At 44.5% G+C, this 23,950-nt stretch overlaps 3 protein-coding genes across 4 annotated transcripts; 1 reads left to right on the top strand and 2 right to left on the bottom strand.

The window, feature by feature from the left end:
- The first annotated feature begins 3,864 nt into the window (after positions 1–3,864).
- LOC119811478 (olfactory receptor 2T8-like) lies at positions 3,865–4,851 on the top strand. Its single transcript, XM_038325408.1, has one exon. The coding sequence runs from the start codon at positions 3,865–3,867 to the stop codon at positions 4,849–4,851; it is 987 nt and encodes a 328-aa protein (XP_038181336.1).
- A 6,170-nt stretch (positions 4,852–11,021) lies between these two features.
- Positions 11,022–16,668, bottom strand: Fam183a (family with sequence similarity 183 member A). Of its 2 annotated transcripts, XM_038324606.1 has the most exons (4): positions 16,536–16,668; positions 14,017–14,076; positions 11,518–11,621; positions 11,022–11,132 (listed from the first exon to the last, which is right to left on the bottom strand). In XM_038324606.1, exons 1-4 carry the CDS (start codon positions 16,666–16,668, stop codon positions 11,022–11,024), a joined length of 408 nt encoding a protein of 135 aa, XP_038180534.1. The 2 variants fall into 2 exon arrangements, with proteins under 2 accessions (XP_038180534.1, XP_038180536.1); XM_038324608.1 differs by lacking the exon at positions 14,017–14,076.
- Positions 16,669–20,992: 4,324 nt separating this feature from the next.
- On the bottom strand, positions 20,993–21,919 carry LOC119813722 (olfactory receptor 1019-like). The gene has a single exon (XM_038329132.1). The coding sequence runs from the start codon at positions 21,917–21,919 to the stop codon at positions 20,993–20,995; it is 927 nt and encodes a 308-aa protein (XP_038185060.1).
- Between the last annotated feature and the right edge of the window lie 2,031 nt (positions 21,920–23,950).

Below are 23,950 nucleotides of genomic sequence, written 5' to 3'. Positions count from 1 at the left end.
AGCTCAGTCCAGTGCTCCAACGTGGGTCTCTGTCTCTATCTCCATCCATCGCCAGATGAAGGTTCTATGGTGGTATACAAGATATTCATCAGAGTGGCTATAGTATAGGGCCAGTTCAGGCGCCCTCTCCTCAGCTGCTCAAGGAACATCTCCTCGGACACCTGGGAACCCCTCTAGAGGATTCTACTCCATGTACCGGCTTTGTGGGAACCTAGTCTGTTTGGATCCTCACCTTCCTAAACCTGGATGGAGGGGGGAGGACCTTGGACTTCCCACAGGGCAGGGAACCCTGACTGCTCTTTGGGCTGGAGAGGGAGGAGAAGAGGGGAATGGGGGAAGGGGGAGGGAAATGGGAGGAGGAGAGGAGGTGAAAATTTGTAGTAGTAATAATAATAATAATAATAATAATAATAATAATTAAATAAATAAATAAAAATTTAGCCTGTACACCTTTGAACAATTATAAATCCAAGTAGGATTTGCTAGTTTGATTAAGTTTCAATTTGATGAAAGAAATCTAAGCAAAGAATTGAGGGAGTGGCTCAGTTGGTAAGTGCTTCCATCTCCAGCAACAGATAAACCCTACTGTGGTGGCAATCCCAGCAGTTGGGAGGAAGAGGTAAAAGAATCAGAGGTTCAAGGCCAGCCTCTGCTACTAAGCTAGTTTAATAGTTTACTATTAAGCCAGCCTGAATTACATGATGCTCAGTTTTATATAAGTAGGTAAATAAATGTTAAATAATGTAAAAAACTGTACCTGTACTTTTCTTTAAATAAAATTCAATGGAAATTGCAGTTTACCAAATTATCGTACATTTTTTAACCAGGTGTATTTCCCTAACACATAATCCATGATAAAGAATTATTGCTTTATTTTGTTTCCATTTATCTATTTCCAGTTGTAGAATCTGGAATCTCTATATAGCAGTAGATAACTCAGAAGTCGCAAGTCATGCATCCAAGTTCCCAGGGTACCCAGCATTGGAAAACATCAAAAGCAAAGGATCAGCTGGGTGGTACTCGGGAGGCTGAGGCAGGCATCGCTGTGAGTTTGAGGCCAACCTGGTCTACAGAGCAAGTTCCAGGACAGCCAGAGCTGTTACACAGGGAATTCCTAAAAAAATTAAAAATAAAAAAAAGCAAACGTCCTGAAATCCATATATATTCAACCTGAGAAGTGTCATTGATATGAATACAGCCTGGAGATGCTGTCACTGTTATTAAGGTTGTTTTTGTTATTGTTGTTATTTTACTATACAGATTAAAAATGCAAATATAAAATCAAAATATAACAGCTTCTTGCAAATGCACAGAAATAGGTGCATAAGACACAAATTTAATTGTCTCAAACTGAGTCCAAGAAGAAAATAATCTACAGGTAATTCCCTCCACGAGCTTCATTTTATTTTGAATGCTGTTTTGACAATTGAGCTGGTCTGAATAGAAGACAGTTTAATCTTCCTATCTGCTGAAGTCTGTGCAAGGAATACCAGAATCACGTGACATACTGGTTCATACACTTGAAATTGCAATCCCTTTTCAAGGACATTTATTTATATTTCTTTCTCCTGAGCCATCCTCTGTCATTCCCATGATTCATAGCTTTATGAGATGTGTGGACAATTCACAATCTCTTGGGAATTTTTTTAATTTCTCAACACAGTAAACACTTTTGGCCACTGAATGTCACCACGGCAGCTCTGGGGTATTGATAGGACAGTGTTTGCAGCCCATGTTGGCATTGGGCCATCCTCATGACAGATCAGCCCAGGCATTGATATGAGAGAGGTAGAGGGCTAGGCTAGACACACCTCCCCTTACGTCTAGGTGGGGACATCCAGGTACATCACAGAGGTTGCAGATCCAACCTGCTGGACACCAGTTTTAACTCTTGCAGGTAAGTCATACCAACCTTTTCATGTCTGATTATTTGTGAACTTTAACTCTAGAAAACACAATTCCAATTCTCAGAACTTGGGAGGTGGAGACTGAAGAAACAAGGAGCTCTCGGCTACATAGAAAATCTGGTCCCACCACTCTACATTTGACAGAGAAAGTCGTCCGTGTTATACATCTCAGTCCTCAATGAATTAAAATGTATGTAAGCGCATGCTGGCAATAGGTTAATTTTTTAAAAACAAACCCATAATTTTATCAATATAAACAAGTCCTCTGCTACTACCTCTTTTTCACATGCAGGCTGATTTTTATTTTTCTATCCTGAAGTATAGACTTTTAAAATTACATATTTACAATGAATTTGGGGAAATGTGGAAGGAACCTATATATTCTGACTTTTCTGAGGTTTCTCACAAGGCTTTTGCGGGAAGAAAAGAAGGCATCTGTCTGTGACTGTGATTTCAAATGCAGAAGATGCGAGCGTAGTTTTAAGGAAGAGCTGTGGAATGTGGCAAGGGAATGTCCAACCCGATGGACACAAAGCAAGGAGAGCAAAAAGAAGCCCTTATTTCTCAGGGTAAACATTTCCCCATTCCCTGCACTAGTCAAGCTGGAGGTCTCATTGCCCAGTAATTTAGCATGTTTCCTAAATGAGTTAATTCTTTAGGACCAATTTCAACCATGTTTCAGTTCCATGATCAGTTTTAGGAATTTATCCCTATAGTCTACTCTGTAGAGGTTTATAAATACTTTAATTAGTAGTAACTGGTCTCATTTGTATAAAGAGATATAGGCAATAATTCTAATAAAACAAACTAAACACACAATTAGATTTATAATGACTGACCACTATTAAGCATTTATTTCACCTTAAAAATATGTCCATCTTTTGCCACTAAAAGTTGAGCAGATAATTTCTAATCTTCTAAACTATAAATATAAGTAGAAATTTCTTAATATATATTTTTCTAGGGCTGTGAATATATATCTCAGTGATAGAGAGCTTGACAAGCCTTTAGGAGGCCCTATATCCGGTCTCTAGCATTGTATACATAGGACAAAACAGAAATGTGTTTTTAAAGAAACAGAGAAGTAGGGGCAACTATCAAACTGACTTTCTGAAAACACATGCACCACTCTTGCATGTTCTAAGCAAAGATCTGTCATTGCTGTTTAGTGTGGTATCTTATTTCTTTATCAACACACACACTCCGACATCTGTTGTGAAGCATCTTATCAAACTGGGGCACGTGTATCCCAGAGGGAGGGAAAGGCCTGCAGCACTGGCCCCAGACTGGTGAGCAGCAATCACAGTACGTCCCACACAGTGGACCATTAACTTCCTGAAAAATGAAGGGAGGTCGGACATGACATCCACGAGCCCTCGGGACTTTGGAAACGGCTTGAGGTACAGTCACAAATAGGTGGGTTCTGTGGGGTGGCAGCATCAAAGCTTCACAGCGGCACATATTACTGAGGAAGAGAGAATAGTGGCTGCCCGCAGCTGTGGGAATAAAGAATAGGGAGTTTTGCTTAACAGGGGCCGAGTTCTCATCTGGAGGCATTAAGAGAATTTAGAAGATGGATTCTATCAAACCGGACTCTCTGAACGTGGCTGACAAGGAGGGCTGACTGAGAAGCCAAGGACAATGGCACTGGGTTTTGATTCTACTGCATGTACTGGCTTTGTGGGAACCTAGTCTGTTCAGCTTACAAAGAACGTTGATTCATTATTGAACTCACTGTTCTGGTGACGTGTGTCAGGTAAACCTTGGAAATGAGGAAAGATTTATGTTAAGTTGTAACTGTGTTGGAACATTTTGCTAGCATAGACGGATTTGAAGTGGGTTTCCCCATTTCTCACAGGCAACCTTTTGGGCATGCGTAGTTCACACAGCGTCACAGATGATGAAACTCAATTCCCTCCCTACACTTGCAGTGCTGCTCCTGCTGTAAATCACAGACATGGGGAATGCTACAGCCGGGTTCATTCTTCTAGGACTCTTTAACCACACCAGAGCTCACCTGGTTCTCTTTGTGCTGGTTCTGACTGTGGCCCTCAACTCTGTGGTAGGCAATGCCCTCCTGCTTCTCCTGATTCAGCAGGACCGCCGGCTCCACACACCCATGTACTTTCTCCTCAGTCAGCTCTCTCTTATGGACTTGATGCTGGTCTCCACCACAGTGCCCCCAATGGCAGCTGGGTATTTAACGGGCAAGAAATCCATCTCCACGGCTGGCTGTGGCTTCCAGATCTTCTTCTTCCTCACACTGGGAGGTGGCGAGTGCTTCCTCTTAGCGGCCATGTCCTATGACCGCTACGTGGCGATATGCTACCCACTGCGCTATCCGGTTCTCATGAGCTGGCAGTTATGTTTGAGACTGACCTTGGGATCTTGGTTCTTGGGCGCAGCTGATGGAGCCATGCAGGCTGCTGCCACAATGAGCTTCCAGTTTTGCAACCGGAACGAAATCGATCACTTCTTTTGTGAGGCCCCTGTGTTGTTGCACCTGGCTTGTGGTAACACATCTGCCTTTGAGTTTGTCATGTACATCTGCTGTGTGTTGATGCTTCTGGTCCCCTTCTCCCTCATCCTGACATCGTATGGCCTCATCTTGGCCACTGTCCTCCGAATGCGGTCCATAGAAGCCCGCAAGAAGGCCTTTGCCACTTGCGCCTCTCACTTGGCCGTAGTGGGCCTCTTCTATGGAGCTGCCATTTTCATCTATATGAGACCCACATCTTCCAGGTCGGCTAACCATGATAAGGTTGTATCGGCATTCTACACTATTGCAACCCCCATGCTGAACCCCCTCATCTACAGCCTTAGGAACAGCGAGGTCAAGGGTAGTCTGAGGAAGTGTGTGGCCCGTTGTGCTGCCCTAACTAGTAGAGATACCTTGGTTTGCTTGGACTTTAGCAGCCGTACAAAGAGGAAAGACATACAGTAGGCACCTTCACGGGGTTATGTGTCGGGATGCCCAGTGGATACCTGAAGCCACTGAGAATTGAAAGCTCTCTTGTTGAGTTTCTTTTCCACCTTAACTCAACACTTCTATCCTGTGGTTGGAACTGGGGGGGACCTGAGGAGTCTCTGCAAAACTGGGACTATGTTCCTGTTGTCCTTTCTCTCAATTTCATGGAAACCTTTGTTCTTATTGTGGACATTAGCAAACTTAGCAGGCTATAGCTTCCGTAGTTTAACTTAATAAGCACCTTACAGCTTGTCTTTTTGTTTGTTTGTTTCTTATTTTCAAGACAGGGTTTATTCTGCTTAGCACTGGCTGTCCGGAACCTCACTATGTAGACCAAACTGGCCTGGAACCCAGAGACTCTCCTGTCTGTGCTTCCCAAGCACTGGGATTAAAGTCGTGTGCCACCACCACCCGGAGAGCTTGTCTTTAACATATCTAGATTTCAGTATCACAGCTTTTACACTTTGGGGAAATAAAGATCACTAGAACTGAGGTGGCTCCGATGTGACCGATGAATGGGTAGCATACATAGAGCGGATACGCTGGTCATAACCGGGTACCAGAACTGTAAGCCATCTCAGCATGCTACTCAGAAGGCAGCACTGCAATGGAGGAGTCAAATATGCTGGAAGTTTTCATTATTTTTCAGTTGACAGTTGTCTGCAGGAAGCTATGAGTGTGGAAGGCAAAGTCACAAGTAAGGGGTGTGTGTGTGCATCTGTGCCCGTGTCTTGGATATTTTCTACTTTACTCGGAGGTTTTGGTAAAGCTGCATGCTGGGAGTTGAGTGTGGAGCTGCCTCTCTCATTTCAAAATGAATTCTCAAAAAAAAACCTGAAAAATCACAAATTCTCAGTGAAGTTCTCATGCCTCTCCACACACAATTTTTTATGCCAGCAGGAAATGAAAGCAACCTTGAGTATTAACTGCCAGTTGGTTTCAAGTCTGGGGAACTGAAGCACAGTTTTCTAGCCGGGGGTATGCACAGCAAGCTTTATCGTCCAGACAATTCTATAAAGCTCTGCTTTTGTATCTGTTACTAAGAGATGCAAAGTCCCAAACTGGGCAGAGGTCCCCTGAGCCCTTTTCTAATGAAACATCTGCCCACAAATTCAAGGCTAGACGGAATTCCATTCCCATCCTATACTGTTTCATTGCTGGACACCAAATAGACTCAATTTTTATGTCTGTGTGTGTGTGTGTGTGTGTGTGTGTGTGTGTGTGTGTGTGTGTGTAATGTGTTTGTGAAGACTCTCTGCATTTTTACACACTCCAGTAGCTGTTCTTTTAAATTGATAATAATACCCTATTGTTTTTAAAACCACTACTTGTTCCCTACTTGTGATGGAAATGTGGATGACCTTCAAACTTTTATTGCATTGCATGTTTTCGCCTCACTTGGTAGATGGACGAGGAACCTTTTACAACTGCTTAGCTTCACACTTCCATAAGCAGTTCACACTGGGTGCCGTTGCCCCAGCTTTACCAACGCTTTCCACTCAGGAAGTCTGGCAGTGCGGCATTCTGCATCTTATGTGTGTTTCCCTGGTGGTTCCTGATGCTGAGCATTTTTGTACAGACTTACTGCTAGGTTGGGTATCATCTTGAACTTTGTATCTCAGTCTTGGAAAATAAAAACAGAACATGCTGCTGCTTCCACAACAAACAAGTTGTGATTCACTCAGATATTCCAAGGCGTGTTTGGAATTTTAGAATAAAGCTGTACGTGACAATGTTTGCATTCAGTGTCTGGAATTTTCCGCTTTGTGTGTTCTTGGGGATCCTTTTCAACCTCTTCCACTTTCCTCGAAGCAACAAACCTTGACAGTGGCCCCACAGACTGCCCCAGCCAAACAACTGTCGCCAACATGCAGAGGGACAAGTCTGGTCCTATGCTATTTCCTTCCCTGACCAGCTGGAGTTGGTGAGCTCCAATTAGCTCAGGTAAGCTGTTTCAGTGGGTGAACCCACTTTGACCTCTTTGCTCATATTCTCACTCCTCCCACTCTTCAGCTGGACTTTGGGAGCTCAGCCCAATGCTTCAATACAGGTCTCCTCCTCTCTTTCCATCAGTTGCTGGATGAAGGTTCTATGGTGATGTTTAAGATATTCATCAGTCTGACTACAGGGCAAGGCCAGTTTGAGCACCCTCTTTTCTATTGCTTAGGGTCTTAGCTGGTGTCATCCTTGTGAATTTCTGGGGATTTCTCTAGTGCCAGGTTTCTTGTTAGTCCCATAATGGTTCCCTCAATCAAAATATCTCTTTCCTTGCTCTCATCTCTGTCCTTCCTCCATCTCAACTATCCCGTTCCCTCAAGTTTTTCTCCCCCCTCCCCTTCTCCCCTTGTCTTCCCCTCCTGTCCTTCCTACTCCTCCCATTTAGATTATGCTTTAGAAAAACATCTGAAGTCCTTCTCCACATTGTTTTCTTTTCTATAACAGCATAAATGTTGCCCTGCACATCTCACATAATATCCCAGGCAGAGCCTACAGAAGAGGGACTAGAAGGCATGATGCAATCCGGGTCTGCAGGTCCTGCAATGCTTCTGGAGATGCCCCAAATACGATGCAGCTCAACCTGTCTGTGGTGTTAATTCGGTGGTTTATGTGACACAGGTGCATCTTGATCAAATGATAGCCACAGTAAGTGTTTAGTTTCTGCATTATCATTAGGACACATTCAGTAGGTTAGGGTGACCTTAGCCGGGATGGAATAGGACCTTTTAAACTTGAAATCTGTGGGCAAATGGATAGATCTAGAAAACCTCATATTGAGTAAGGTAACCCAGACCCTGAAAAAGAAATGTCATATGTAGTCACTCATAAGTGGCTTTTAGACATAAAACAAAGAAAACGAGCCCACAATTCACAATCCCAGAGAACCTAGACAACAATGAGGACCCTAAGAGAGACATACATGGATCTAATCTACATGGGAAATAAAAAAGACAAGATCTCTTGAATAAATTGGGAGCATGTGGACCATGGGAGAGGGTAGAAGGGGAGGGGAGAGAAAGGGAGGTGAATGGAGAAAAATACATAGCTCAATAAAAACAATAAAAAACTTCATCTTGATGAAATTTTCCTTCAATGACTATGAAAAGTCCTTTCTATCTCTTTTGATTAATTTTATTTTGAAGTCTATCTTATTAGATATTAGGACAGCTGCACCAGCTTGCATCTTAGGTCCGTTTCATTGGAAAATCTTTTTCCAACCCTTTACTTTGATGTAATGCCTGTCTTTGAAGTTGAGGTGTGTTTCTTGCATGCAGCAGAAGGATGGATCCTGTTTTCATATACATTCTGTTAGCCTGTGTCTTTTTATTGGCAAATTAAGTTAACTGATGTTAAGGGATATTAATAACCAGTGACTGTTAATTTCTTGTTATTTTTTTTTGTTGTTTTGGTGGTGGTGGTGTGTGCTTTCCTTCTTTGGATTTTTCTGGTGTTAAGATTATCTATTGCCTGTGTTTTCATGGGTGTAGCTAACTTCCTTGGGTTGAAGGTTTTTTCTAGTACTTTCAGTAGAGCTGGATTTGTGGATTGGTATTGTTTAGATCTGGCTTTATCATGGAATATCTTGTTTTCTCCATCTACAGTGATTGAAAGTTTTGCTGGGTATAATAGTCTTGGCTGGCATCCTTAGTCTCTTAGTCTGAAAAATGTCTGTCCAGGACCTTCTATCTTTTAGAGTCTCTATTGAGAAGTCAGGTGTAATTCTGTTAGGTCTGCCTTTTATGTTACTTGGCCTTTTTCCTTTGCAGATCTTAATTTTATTTATTCTATATATTTAATGTCTTTATTATTATGTGGTGAGGGGACTTTTGTTCTGGTCCAGTCTCTCTGGTGTTCTGTAAGCTGCTTTTACCTTTATAGACATGTCCTTCTTTAAGTTGGGAAAGTTTCCTTCTATGATTTTGTATGTTTTCCATGCCTTTGAGCTGGAATTCTTCTCCTTCTTCTATCCTTATTATTTTTAGTTTTGGTCTTTCATGGTGTTCCAGATTTCTTGCATGTTTTGTGTTAGGAATTTATTGGATTTAACATTTTCTTTGCCTGATGAATTTATTTCCCCATTGTATATCTTCAATGCCTAAAATTCACTCTTCCATCTCTTGAATTCTGTTGATTATCCTTGCTTCTGTAGTTCCTGCTCACTTACCCAGATTTTTTATTTCCAGAATTCCCATGGTTTGTGTTTTCTTTATTGCCTCTGTTTCAACTTTCATGTCTTGAATTGTTTCCTTCACCTGTCTGATTTTTTTTCTTGGTTTTCTTGACATTCTTTGAGGGATTTATTGATTTCTTCCAATTTTTGATTGTCTTTTCCTCAATTTCTTTAAGGGGATTTTTCATTTTTTCTTTAAAGGCCTCTATTTTCATAAGTTATTTTTAAGGTTTTTTTTTTCTTCTGTGTCATCTGTGTTGGGATGTTCAGGTCTTGCTGTTGTAGTTCAACTGGATTCTGGTAGTACCATTTTGCCCTTTTTGCTATTGAATATATTCTTACACTGGCATTTACCCATCTGTTCTTCCAACTTGTGTAGGTGGCGTTTGTACCCACAGGGGCTGCTGATGTTGCTGGAAAGCATTGTATGCAGGGAGGAAGTTGGGACAGGTGTGGTTTGGTGGCAGAGTAGGTCTTGCGGGAACAGAGTCCTGTGGGTGGCATAGGTGGTGGTGCAGCCTGTCTGTAGGTCTCTTAGCTGCTGGCCAGCTACTGGGGACTGTACCACAGCAGTGGGGCTCCACCAGAGTTGGAGGCAGGGCCCAGTTCCCTTGCTGGGCTGAGATTGAAGGGGGAGGAACAGGGGATGTGCACTAGGGTTTAGGGCTCAGTGATTGGGGTGGTTTAAGTTGGAAGACCTGTCACTCGCCTGTGATAGGTGATGAAAGGCCTTTAAAGATGACATATGGGCTACTGATATTGTGGAGGATGGCTGTTCAAGGTGGGGATGATGGGGCCAGCCCCATGCTGCTTTTTGTCTGACTGTTTTTCATGGCAACAGAAATGAAACCAGAACAGTAACCTAACCCAATATGCAACACTGATACTCTCTCTCCTCTCTCTCTCTCTCTCTCTCTCTCTCTCTCTCTCTCTCTCTCTCTCTCTCTCTCTCTCTCTCTCTTTTTTAAGACAGGGTTTTCTGTATAATCCTGACTGTTGTGGCACTCATTCTGTAGACAGGCTGCCCCAAACTCAAAGATCTGCCTTCCTCTGACTTCTGAGTGCTGGGATTAAAGGCATACCCCACCATGCCCAACATTTTGTTTGTTATTTGTTTTGCTTTGATTTGTTTGAGTGAAGGGACAAGGGCCAGTTTTGTTTTCCCCAGCAGTCAGGTTACGAAGAGCTCTGCCCTTTATTACTCCACCATCCTATGCTGACTCATGTCTGGCTTCAACCAGACCCTCAGGAAGTACATCCAGTCTGGTAGTCAATCCAGGCCATATGAAGGAACTGCTCTTGCTATTTTCTGTCACACAGACTCCTGACACAGCAGACAGATTGTTGACACTATAATCACAGGTGCTGTCCAGATGTCATGAGCCAACCATAAAATGATTCCTGTATCAGTAAGAGCCTATACCCAATCATTTCAAAGTACACTTAACCACAACTGGAATTCTCCTATGCAGGCTTAAAAGGATTGCCTTACATGCCCACCCACCCCGGACCTCCCTCCCACCGCTTAAAAACCATTTGGGGGGTGGGGGGCAGCTTGCTGGTCTTTTCTTGAGAATGAAGCTGCTCTCTTCAATTGCTTATCAGGTGTTTTCTGGTCATTTGGATTCATCTGAGGACCCTACAAAGACCTCTCACAACAAGTAGCTCAGCTTCAGTCCCCATCACCAGAGGGCAACTGTTCAAACCATAACAGATAAGATAGGCACAGGTTATAACCAATCAGGTTTCTTCTTTAGCTCACTTCCGCTCTCTGTGGGCGCCTCCTTTTCCCTCTGCCTATGTAATGCTCCAAGGCCTCCTGAAGCGTTTTCAATCAGACCCTGCCTGACTCTAAATCATAACATGGTGACCCGTGTGAAATATGTCTTGTGTGATTTTTAACAGAAGCAGTCTTTATTTCTCCCAATGGCGCACACCTTGGGAATTTCCTGTGCAGACTCTCTCCAGCGAGAGAATGCTACTTCTGGTGATCATCTTCCCCCAGGCTCCACAGTTTAGCCTTGTACAGAGTGATGTCATGGTAGACCTTGAAGTGGTTCAGCCTCTTGTCCTGGCGGTCTGGGTTGACCTAAAGGGGAGGGGGCAGGGTCAGTCTTTCAGGGAGGAAGCAGACTAGGGTTTACGTGATGTAGAGCTGGATCTGTATCAGGCCCAAGGCCCGGTGACAGCAGGGTTTTTCCTTGTTAAACCTTGAGCTGTGACACAGGTAGATGTGAGCATTCACATCAAAGATCTCCAAACTGAAGGAGAGTAACCTATCAAAGCTGAGGCGGTCTCCTCCCTGCTGCCCGAAGAAGGCCTTGATTCAGTACTCACCACCCCTGGAAAGTAGCTCACAGAGGAGAGGCAGCATATTTATTACTGTAGCCAAGCTACAATGACAGAGCCTAGCATGGGCTACCTGACAAATGTGTATGCTCCCAGGTACCACTAAGTGATGGAACCGTACTCACCAATGGAACTGGGTCCCATCCAATTTCTTGGGATTCAGTCTGTGTCTCTGGATATTTCTTCCTTGGACCCTGTGCAGCATGGTGAATGAGGTTCAGGAACTTGACTGGGAGAGGAGGCATAGTTAAAAAGGAATCAGAAACCACAGCAACGATCAGCATGGCATGATAAACCTATGGGTGTGGTAGTGGCATGCATACCTTGGTGGTAACCAACAGCTCTCTAAATGGTCTTAAGGACCACTCAACAGGAGGGAAACCATGCCTGGTACGGTAATCTTTGACCACTTCAAATAACTGTAGAATATGGCATTTAAATAACTTAGGGTTCTGTTGACATGAAACACGATTCCTCCTGGCAACACCAATTTATTCTGAAAGAATGTTGAGCACTAAAGAAACTTCACTTGGAGCTTGTTTTCTTCTTGGGAAAAAAATGCCTTTGGACAAAGAATTGCCCATGCCTCAACCACTGACTGTACAGTGTCCAGACAAGACAAGCAAAATACAAGAAAAAAAGCCTGCCAAATCTTGCCAAGACAGGGTAAGATGGTTTTGAAAACTTTCCTGCCTCTGAAAATGGCCCGTCAATTACTCTAGGCCTTAGCCAAATTTGGTTGTTCCAACATTACAAATGAGACTTTGGGTGATTATCCAAGTAGCCAGTTGTCTCTGTCATCTATTGCACATTTTGGAAGCTGCTTGATTGTACTTCCTGCCTACTCAAGTAATATTATCTCCCTTCTCTGGTCTTTGATGGGGTTGAAGACTAGATAGTCATAGTTACTTTCCTCTTATGACTTAATCAAGTCATTTCTAATATAAGACTTAGACTCCTTAGGATAGGATAACTATTGAAACATTTAGCATATGTTTCTTGCTTAATATTGTTTGTACTGGTTGTACTTCTAATTTTTATACTTGATATCTGTTTTTATTGTATATAGTTTTATATTGGGTTTGGAGCTCTCTTATTTAGACAAAAGGGGGAGGTGATGGGGAACTCCCTTCAGCCAATGGCCTTTGAGAAACTGGACCAGGTTAGGCATGGCTTTGGGTACCAATAGGTGCATGCTCTCTACTTCTTGCTCTCTCTCTGCTCTCACACCTGAATTCTGGATTGTGTTCCTGTTCCTTGTTGTGATCTGTGAGCCCCCTCTTAAATAAAGAACTCCTTATTATACACTGTTCAGAGCTAATGTGGGATTACTTTATTTATGTTCCCCTTCATCTGGTGCGTTCCCTTCACTAGAGAAAGGAGCAGGAACTGCAATACCTCCATTTCATGACAAAGAAACCGAGTCACAAAAAGTTTAATAACCTCCCACTGTCACACAACTAGTGAGAGAAGGGGGACTCTGGATGTTGAGCAGGAAACAGCCCTGGGAAGAAACAGAGGAACAGCCCACTGTCAGCAGCAAGGACAAGAGCCAGACTGTACACAGTTCTCAGACCGTGCTGCCACCTCCCCTTCCTGTGCCTGCTTACAGATCATGAAATGTCCTTGCACAGCTTCCCCTGAGAAGCTCTGCCTCTGCCTAGAGTCTTTGAAAACTCTTCCCAGAATGTCACTGCCCGATAGAGGCACCAGTCTGTGACACTGGCTCACTCATCCAATTCCCTAACTCCTCCCCAAGCATGTACTAGGCTACTTCCCTCTCCTTCATACTAGGCCATCCTCCTAGATCCAGCCCATGGACTGTTACAGGGTAATTATGAAAATAACAGCCAACATTGATGGAGCACCACACGCCACACCCCATCCTAAGCACTTGCGTTATTTTGCCTAGTTCTAGCAATCATCCTAAAAAACTGTTTCAGAGAAGTTTTGAAAACAAAAAACAAAACTGGTTGTCCTGAACAGCTTTAAAAGTGCTCATTTGACACAGCCTAGGGTCATCTGAGAAGAAAGCCTGGACTGAGGAATTACCTAGATCAGAACTGATGTAGGGGGCTCAGCCCACTGTGGGTGGCACCATTCCTACACAGGTGGTCCTGGGCTGTCTATGAAAGCTAGCTGAGCATGAGCCTGCAGCAAGCGAGCCAGAGACTGAGTGAACCTGCAACCTTCTTCCATGACTTCTGCTTCAAGCTCCTGCCCTGACATTCCTAGAGAAAAGGGACCTGGAAATGTGAGCCAAAATAAATTCTTTACTCCCCAAATTACTTTTGGTCACTGTGTTTGACCACAGCAACAGAAAGACACTAGAGCACTGCCCAAGTCACTTGCTTAGTGAGTAGAGGCATTGAAAATTAAAACCAGTCACTATGACTTCAGGGGGAAGGTTGGATGGATACAAGGTAAGGCTTACGAACATTGTTGTTGGCTTCATGGGTAGTAATGTGGCATTGTAGCTAAACAGTCACTCTCCTGTGACCTTGGTTAAAACCAATTTCAGAGGACCCCATATCTTTCCAAGGTAGCAGAACCCTGAGAGGCTGTCTACAGCCTGCCTGACCCTCTGTACCCTGGACCTTAGTGTTCTCAAGCCCAGCACTCACCATCTGCAGGCTCCTCCAAGTTATCATGCCAAGACATGGGCTTCCTGGCAATTGTGTGAACTAGAGAAAAACAAGCAACAAAATTCACATTAGCAGAGCCTTAAGATTGTCCTCAGACTCACCTTAGACAAGGTCTCTGTTTAGCATTCACTAAGGAGTCTGGAATATGCCAGGAACTGTACAGGACACTAAGGAACAAGACCTCACAGCAAGCCTGTCACTCCAGTACCGTAGCCAGGATTGCCTACTTGACCTTAAAATACCAGAACTCTCTGGGTGTCCCACATGGATAGTGTCTTCAGGTTTCCAGCATGGGAAAACTTTTGCTGCCAAGTTGGCAGAGAAGCAAGCATGCCCAAAGGTCATAAGAACTAGACAGGATGGACACACAGGAGGCCATCGATTGGAGAAACTTAATCCACATCCTCCAGTTGATGGGAGCACTGCAGACAGAGCTGTGAGCAAGACAGGGAAGTGCTCCCAGCTCCTGAGTATTCCCTCTCTGTGGTGACTGACAGCACGCCAACATGGGATAACATGCGAGAGGGAACCTGGGAGCAGGCCATGTGCACAGAGATGGTGGCGTGGGTGTGTGGTGAGTGTCCCCGGAGGTGCACAGCTGTGAGTCCTGAGTGAAGGGGTGGGTACACTGTGTGAGAAGACATGGAAAGAAGATGAGTGGCAGGTGGCAGAGTCAGACACGTCGGAAGGAGAGAGCTGCTGAAGAACAGGAGCAAGGTGATGGGAACCCGTGCCTCCAAGAAGTTGTCTCCGACCCTGTTAGCTATTCGCAGCCCAGCCACACCCAAACGCCAGATATGTTACCAGTGTGTTAGCAAAGCCTTTGTGAATGAAAGCAAGTGCCAACACCCTGTAGTATATTCTCACTTTATTCCAGTGAACCCCATTAGTTATGGACCCAGAGAGGCTGGGCCAGGAGACAGCACTGTCTGAGAAAGCCTACATGTGGTCTTCGGGGATCATTTTAATTCTTAAAACGGACAATGTTTAAACAGAACTGGGGAATAATTTTTCTTCTCACTTTAGTGATCAGGTCTCCTGACAAAAATTAGCTTACATACAGGTAAATAAAGTCTCCACACTTTCTGCAGACAGCTAGACTGGAGTTCACTGTGGCTAACACAGCACAGAATTTGGAGACAAGGAGCATGTAGGTATGGGAGATGGTTTGGCACACTTAGGAAATCTGTTTCTACAGGAATGAAGGGCGGAAGGGGTGTGTGTGTGTGTGTGTGTGCGTGTGTGTGTGTGTGTTCGTGTGTGGGGTGTGTGGGGTGTGTCAGGTGTGTGTGTGAGGTGTGTGTGTGTGTAGTATGTGTGGTGTGTGTGTGTGTGGTATGTGTGTGTGTGTGGTGTGTGTGTGTGTGTGATCTGTGTGTGTTTGTGGTATGTGTGTGTATATGTAGCAGTAGCTGAGCCAGAGCAGAATAAGCACTGTGAGTTTACTGGAGAATCTCGGGTGGGATAGAGTGAGGTGGGATTAAACATGGGGGCAGGGGGTCAGAATGGATGGAAGCTGGAAAGGAACCAGAGCCAGGTCCAATGAGACTTTAGAGACTGCTGGGTTCAAACCAGCTCAAAACTGCAGGAGACCTCCAAAATGTTTACAAAGGGATTGGCCTGGTCTGTTTGGTCTTTTAACACAGGTAGCAGGAAGGAATGTGGGGGGAAGGAAGAAGAGTAGCTTGGAGCCCCTCAGGCTGTCACAAATCTAGGGGATTTGGAGACCACAGAGATCTACTCAGACACTATTAGAGAGTGGAGTCCTGAGTTGGCAGAGCGGCTGCCATGCGCACTGGGACCTTTCACTGAGCTGAACAGAAGGTAACTGGGAGAACTGCAGGAATGACCAAAGCATGCAGCGAGGTGGAATGGTGGGAGGCTAAGGCCTTAGCTAGTGCAGTGGGATGGATAGGCCAGGCAGAGCAGGACAGGAGGGGCAAACATTCAGCCAAAAAGCTGCTGGTGAGCTGCTCCAGGGAAGGCTGCAGGGAATTGTGGGACCCATGAGTCTGGAGTTCTGTTTCAGGCCCAGAAGCGGTTTCACAGAACCCGATGGAGTCACCCAGGAGGAAGACAGTTGGGAGATCGGGGGCATGATGTGGTTTTGCTGGGTGGGAGTGAGGGGAGGGGAAATTTCAAGCTCTGTTCCTGATAGCCCACCACTTCTGGGCTCAGGGACGTCAGTGGCAAGAAGTCAAAGTAATAATAAAAACAACAAATCATACAAGAACAACCCCCCTTGGTGTATTAAAAAGAAACCAAACATAAAAACCTAACAAAAAAGCAGACATAAAAACCCTGTACAGTTACTTAAGAACAACTACCCCACCCACAAATCACTTATCTTTATTTTACATCTAAAACACTCAATTTTGGACACATTTGGATGCATCTTTCATCCCTGGGGTGATGTGGGGAGACAGCCCCTCAAAACTCAACATAGAGCGGGGGAGGCTTGCTCTCCCACTCCTCTGAACCCTCATGTGCCTGCTCACCCTTGCGCAGGGGATTCACGTGATACTGCGTGTACAGCTTCTGTGTTCGCAGCTCTTTGAGAAATAGTTCTCGCAAGATCTGATTCTGATGAACTTCGTCCTGGATCATCTTCTGCCCCGTGTGTCCTGCCATGGCCTTGCCCTTGCTCTGAGAGGTCAGGTTACCTGACTTCTCCTTGCCAGGAGAAAGGTTGCCTTCTGCTGTCTCCTAGCAACAGTGTTCCCCTTGTGTTCAGGCAACAGCGTCCTTCTTGTCTCTAGGCAACAGCGCCCAGATTCCGGAGCACCATGCTCCATGGCAGTCTTTTGCTGGATTCTGTCCACTCCACCCTCCAAGCTCTCAGGCTCCTGGTGTCTCATTGATCCTCCACCAGTGCCCTCAAACCCGGACCCAGCATCCAGACGTAGCGCCTCCCCTGAGCACCTCTAGGAAAGGGCGGCTGCCTTTTCCCCCATCCAGGAAGAAAAGACTGAAGGGTCATCAACATGGGTGATCAGTTTCTAAAGACGGTTTGAGGAGGAGACAGAAACCTATAGGTTTGAAAGGAGGGGCCCAGAATTTAGAAAGAAAAAGAGAGAGGGGAGGGAAGGAGGAAGGGGGGAGGAGGAGAAAGAGGAGGAGAAGGAGAAAGAACAAAAGAAAAGAAAAGGCAAAAACAAAACAAAACACTTCTGACACACAGAGATAGCAGAGACAGTTCAGGGTTTGAGGCAGACCTTTGACTTTTCTGTCTGAGGAAGTAAGACTTCATTCTCTGGGGCATGGGAGAGATGGAAAGACACATACATGCACTCTTAGGATCTTTCTATGAACTTCGGTCTCAGTTCTGTCTTTATTTTTCCCTTACAGCTTACATAGCCCACTCAAGCAATATATAAACTACAATGCAGTTACATTCTAGTTCTCAAGTGAATGATTATAATGAATATAGGTAAAAACCATGTTTCCTGCTTCCCTTACATAATTAAACATTTTAAATATTACAAGTGAAAAACCAAGTTGTCTCAAGGAATCACATACATTCATACCCAAATAAATTGTTATAGATTAACAGAGTGTAAGCAAGCAAGGCATTTTTCTCAGCCAGCTCTTTCACTGGCAGGCTGCATTTTCTGGTTACAAAGAAAAGAACTATCATTTTATTAACATCTCCAAAAGTAACTTTTTAAGACTTCTTAAAAGAATCAAAACCCAAGCTTTTATACATGGAAAAGAATCAGTCAGCTGTACTTGAAAGCCTCAGGGTGCATGCCCACTCCTCAACAGTTTTGATATCAGGGAGCTGAGGGCAGAAATGAGTACATGGAATCAGTCACACCTTCGATCATCAATCCTAGCAAGAGAGGCACATCAGCTAATCTCTGGGCTGCTTTGTTCTTGTTCCCTGATCTTAACGAAGCCGTCACCCAGCTATGTGCCCTTCCACAACTTTAAATTGTTTCCTAGGGCTTTTCACCTCAAAGCTATTTGACAAAAAACACTTCGGTCTAACCTTAAGTCATTCCCAAAGCTCTCTTTTGGCTGTGATGCACTCCAAAGCCTGTGAACATATCTCCCAACATTTAAAGAATTTAAACTAGCTAGGTTTCAGGGACTCAATTGTTTTTCTTAATCATTAACCTAAGCTGTAGCGTATATGGCTCCTCCAAAGAAACTAGTTGTATGACATTTCCTTTTTATTTTTTGTCCTCTGCAACCTCTGCTTTAACAGAGGTAGGGGAAACATTGCATCCTACATTTACCTATGTTAATTATTCCACTAAATTAACCTCTATCATAATCCCCTACTATATTTATTAAAAACCCTCAATCAAAATTCTATTTAAACTAACACTATTATTGTATAAAATCATTGCTTCAGTTAAACAGTACAGCTTAAGAGGAAGTCATCTTCATAATAATCCACAGGTTAAAAAATGTTCAGTAGAATGGGATAGTTCCAAGACTACATTAAGGGCAGTGGGGATTTCCCCATGCCCATTCACACAATGCCAGAGATACCAGAGAAAATTGCCAGTGGCAGACATGCAAAGACACAGCCATAGCAAGAAACATTCTGGGTCCGTGGCTCCCATGACCTTGCCTATCCGAGATTCACCCATCAGAGTTTTTGCTTCCTGGTGAGCGACTTTCCTGAATCTCCACTGCCACCTGCTGCTCCCTTGACATGGCCATTGGCAGTCACTCATCTGGCCAGTGCCCAGAGACTGCAGGACCACCACCCTTCCTAGTCTAAGTAAATCGACATCTTTTATAATTTATCTAATTATTATTTGCAATACTAAGGATTGAACTAAGAGCTTCTGCATGTTGGGGAGCTGCTCCACCACTGGGCTATATCCCCAGCCTTTTTATTTTAAGACAGAATCTCTTGAAGTTGCCCAGGAAGATGTTGAACTTGCAATCCTCCTGCCCCAGCCTTCTAATTTACTGGGATTCTAGGTCACTCCTACCACCCAACTAGGTTCAATTTTTCATTCTGGCAAAATACACATCTTCTAAGATCTCCCATCTCAGCCACTGTCAAGTATACAGTCCAGTTGCATGAAGTATGGGCACAGTGTGAAACCCAGCTACAGAACTCACCCCTTAGGCAACTGTCCTCTGTCCCATCCCCTGGCAACCACCATCTTTCTTTCTATACCTGTTCAACCTCTAATCACCTTCTATAACATGATTTATTTTTAAATAAGCAGAAGGAGCCTACAGTAGGGAGAGAAGCCACCCCTGGCTCTGGTGAGCAGCTAAATACAGATGCCAAAGCTTGTGCTCTTTCTTTCATTCACTCATTCATACATTCATGACCCAGGATGCTTGACATGTGATAGTATTTCCAGAGGTAAGTGTGTAGCCATTGCTTCCATTCCCCAAATCCCACACCTACCAATGACTTCATAAATAGCTGATTTTCTCCTTGACCTGTAGGACTCTTCGCATCTTCTCTGCAGAAGCTTTCTATCCAATGTTCATATGAACTCACATGCAATCACTTTTCAGAAGGCCTTACCAGGCAGCAGAGTCCCTATCTGGTGATACTCTGTTGCAATCTTAGCTCTTCCCTAAATGTGCTTGTTTATACCCAAGCTACTAAAGATGAGATTTGTCATCTCTCTCTGCATTCCCAGTCCCTGTGCAGTAGAGGTAGGTAAGTGTTTTTTGTTTGCTGGCTGTAGTCTTGTTGCTTACCTCATTATATAACCCCTTAAAACCTTCAGGTAGTTTGTATCACACTGGCTTTAGAGTACCTTTGGACTCTGTGTCCCAAACAAGACTCAAAAAGCCTCTTGGAGTCTTCGCTGCTTTCTGGAGGACAAGAAGAAATAAGCTGCGCCTTCAAAACCTCATGGTTTTCTTGAGGAGAATTTACAAGATTGCATCTGTGCTCTGTCAATGGAGTGTCCCTCAGCTTGAATTATTAGTCTTGTTTCTGGGACCCTCCATGCTGGGTCAGAGCTAGAGCTGTCTTAAAGGTCAGAAAGAAATCCTAGACTAAGAAGAGAGGCTACGTAAGGACACAATGAGATGTTTAGGGTGTGGAGGGTGAAGACTGACACTTGACTAAAAGTTAAGGGATGCTTAAAATTCTTCAACATGGGAAAACCCAGAGGAAGGTCCAAATGACTGAAAGCGGAGAAGAGTTGGACATTGAGGGGAGGGAACACTCAGAGTGATGAAATGTGTTGCTTATGGGAGAGCCAGGAAAAAGGAAGGAAAAAATTGGAAATCCAAATTAGTGGCCATTGCACCAAGCTGATGGCAAAGACCTGAGAATCCTGTCTACTGTGATGAGCACAACTCAGAAAACATGAATCCCACAACTGTATCAGCTGAAGAACTTCTTTGCTTTGTTTTTCATTTCATATATATATGAGAGTTTTGCCTGCGTATGTGCAGCACACACCACATGAGTGCTGTGCCTATAGAGATCAGATGAGAGAGTTGGATTTCCTTGAACGGGAACTGCTACCATAATGGTGCTGAACTCAGTGCAGGTCGTGTGTTCCAGCAGCAAGTGCTCTTAATAACTGGTCCATTTCTCCAGCCCCTGCTTTGGTCTTTTTGAGCTAGGGTTCCATGAGGACATGGGCTTTGAACTCACTATATAGCTTATATTGGATTTGAAGTCCTAATTCTCCTGCCAAGGCTTTCCAGGTTGATACAAGCCTGAGCCACCACATCTGGCTTAGAAGAAAAATTTAAAGCAAGAATAGTGGATGTTTCTAGAGACATGTCACTTGTATGGGAATCTACGACAGGAGCTATAAGCTGCTAAAGCCAAAGGTCACTGGGAGGGAGTGAAGCATATCTGAAGGGATGGGGACACAACAGGTCCTACAACTGGTCTGATCAGCAATGCCAAGTATCACAGGAAGGGAAAGGGGATTAAGAAGATGAACTGCTTGGCTCCCATCACAGCCATCAGACCTAAGAGCCACACACTGTAGTCTTGGAGGACTCAGTACTTTCCTCCACAATAAAGTTTCTGCAGAGCAAACTTCATATCTTTGTTCCTCAGACAATAGACCACTGGATTCAAAGACGGAGTGAGGACAGAGTAGAAAATAGATGCCAGGCGACCCTGGGTCGGGGAGTAGCGAGAGGCAGGCCTCAGGTACACGAAGCTTCCAGTTCCATAAAACAAGACGACTGTGGTCAGGTGAGAGGAGCAGGTGGAAAAGGCCTTCCACCTGCCATCCACTGAGGGGATGCGGACAACTGTGTACACGATGCCCACATAGGAGAGGACCGTGAGGGCGAAGGCGCTCATGACAACGCAGCTGCTCACAGCAAAGACCACGACCTCATTGAAATGGTAATCAGTGCAGGACAGCCTCATGACTGGAGGGATGTCACAGAAGAAGTGTTCAACAACATTGGGTCCGCAGTAGGGGAGGGAGAAGGTGTTGAAAGTAAGGAAGGCTGAGTAGACGGCTCCACTCACCCAGGCAGTGACCACCAGCTCAACACGACATTTGTGGCTCATGATGGTTCCATAGAGCAGTGGTCTGAGGATGGCCAGGAACCGGTCATAAGCCATGGCCGTGAGCAGGAGGCATTCAGTGCATGCAAGTGTGAAAAACATGTAAAGCTGTGCTACACACTCGAGATAGGAGATGAGCCCCGAGCCTGTGAAGGACATAACCACTGCCTTGGGGATGGTGGCTGAAGTGTAGCACATGTCCAGGAGGGATAAATTCTTCAGGAAGAAGTACATGGGGGAGTGGAGCCTACTGTCTCTCATCACAGCTGCGATGATGGAGATGTTCCCCAGGAGCCCGAATGTGTAGACAAGCAAGAAAAACGGGATGACCACCAACCTCAGCTGTGGGGAATCTGAGAAGCCCATGAGGATGAAGTGAGTCACTCTCGTGTGATTGGACATGTCTGCTCAAATTGTGTTCAGATGCAGGGGCCACAGACATCTAAGGGAGGGGACAGGGAGAGGAGGCAGGCTCAGACGTGTGTATGCAGCTCCATGTTGTCTTCAGAGTCATGGCTTCCCCCCAGAAAGCTAACACCAAGAAGCAGCTTTAAATGGCAATTTAAAGAACTGAGGAGAAGAAGAGGGAAAGGAGGAGAAGGGGGAAGGAAAGCGATAGAGAAGGGGAGAGAGGACACACCTGGCAAAGGTCTATTACTCTTAAATTCTCCATGGAGTCAAGTCGGAAGCAATCCCATTTTTTGCTTTCCATTTTTTTGAAGCAAATCAGCTCATAAACATTTCAAAATTATTTTAAAAGACAGTGGTTTTATTAAAATTTTATTCTCATATAACAGATTACTTTCTTAATAGCCTATAGATTTTCATAATCTCATTTTCTTTCTATTGTTGATTCACTCCTCTCTCTCTCTCTCTCTCTCTCTCTCTCTCTCTCTCTCTCTCTGTCTGTCTCACACACACACACATACATCTTCTTTAGTAGTAATTTCATTTTTTAATTTAGGAAAATCATTCTACCAACACTGCAGGGCAGATGTCGTCTGCTGAGGAACACATGTAATGTGAAACACTTGGGTTCTAGGTTTCTGTAAATCCCTGTTCCTAGAGACCTTGATTTGTTTATTTAGCCTCTGCTTTTTTTTTTTTTTTTAGCTTTGTGAGTGTGTGACACAGGAACATGCTGCACTCTTTCTCTGCCTGTAAAGATGGTCAGTGTCTGATGATGAGCCCTCAGTGGACATTAGTGAATGGGTAAACCAAAGCAAGGTTTGATGGTCTCCCTCAGACATCAGCCTGAGAGCCTCGCTCTGAGCCAGAGGTCTCTGTGGACTCACCTGTAAGTGAGCTCACGTGTGTAGAAAAATATAAATCCATAGATACTCACTGGCTTCAAATGTGTAGGCTACTGGTTATGTTTGGTAGAATATATTACATCCATGCGAGTATCTGCTACTCTGGTACCTTGTTCTGGTTCATCAGCAACTTCAGTGAAGACATCTGCCACAGGTGCTGAACAGGAGCGCCGAGGCTCCCACTTTTATCACATACTTCCACACTCCTGGGAAAGACTGCACTACTATTTGGCTGAGGACATCATAATCATCCCCATGTTAGCTGGGAGGGAGCAATGCAAGCATGGGGGCCCATGAAGGCTAGGGCCTGGGTGCTGTACGAGAATCTGGACAACAGGAGGGAGGGAGCAGTGTGGGGATTTCCCTTAGAAAAGGCAAATGAGCACAGTGCTTGGGAAAGGACAAAGTTTGTGGAAAGAGAAAACACTGGTTTGCTCTGGGTGGGACGGAAGTGGCTTTGGTCTTACCTGCAATCCTGATATAGCTTATTAGATGCATCCCATCAAATGAAAGGAGAAATACTTGAAGAAGCTGGGTTGGAAGGAGTGGGTAGGGATGTCCTATGAAAACTCCGTGTTTCTTACAGTTTTGAGAATATCACAACAAAAAGCACAGTTCTATTTCCCTAGGACAGATCTGAGAAAGCTTTTCTATCTCTGGTGGACAAGGACACACACAGTGCCTGGCCTCAACTGCTCTCATGACTCCTCAATCTTGCATCTTTGCCTTCAGAGCAAGTACCTATGGATGCCAGGTACAGCTCTGCGAAGTTCTGCCCCAGCTCAGGATGCAGTCAGGCTCTTGAAACAGGTTCAGCCACTTCTGTGAGCTCACCCTGGGGAAAGACTTTGGCCTGTGGAGCTGCTTTTAATGAGCAGAAACCCCACGGCTTAGGGTTTTTCTTATTAAGCAAGATGATGCCTCCAATGAGTTAGATATTCCCTCAGGACAGTTTTCCATTCTCCCCACACTGGAGGCTTCTCTACAATGGTGCTGCTCTCTCTATGACAGCCTGAACACCAGACTGCCTTGAAATTTACCACACCAAACAAAAGAATCCATTGCCTCTCAATCCAACCTCACTCAGGTTCTTGGGACAAGAAGCCAACCTCACTCAGGT

Source organism: Arvicola amphibius, chromosome 4, assembly GCF_903992535.2.
Source record: "Arvicola amphibius chromosome 4, mArvAmp1.2, whole genome shotgun sequence".
In the NCBI taxonomy this organism is placed as follows: Eukaryota; Metazoa; Chordata; class Mammalia; order Rodentia; family Cricetidae; genus Arvicola; species Arvicola amphibius.
The sequence above is the reverse complement of the archived record's forward strand: the minus strand, read 5'-3'. Positions and strand labels throughout refer to the sequence as shown.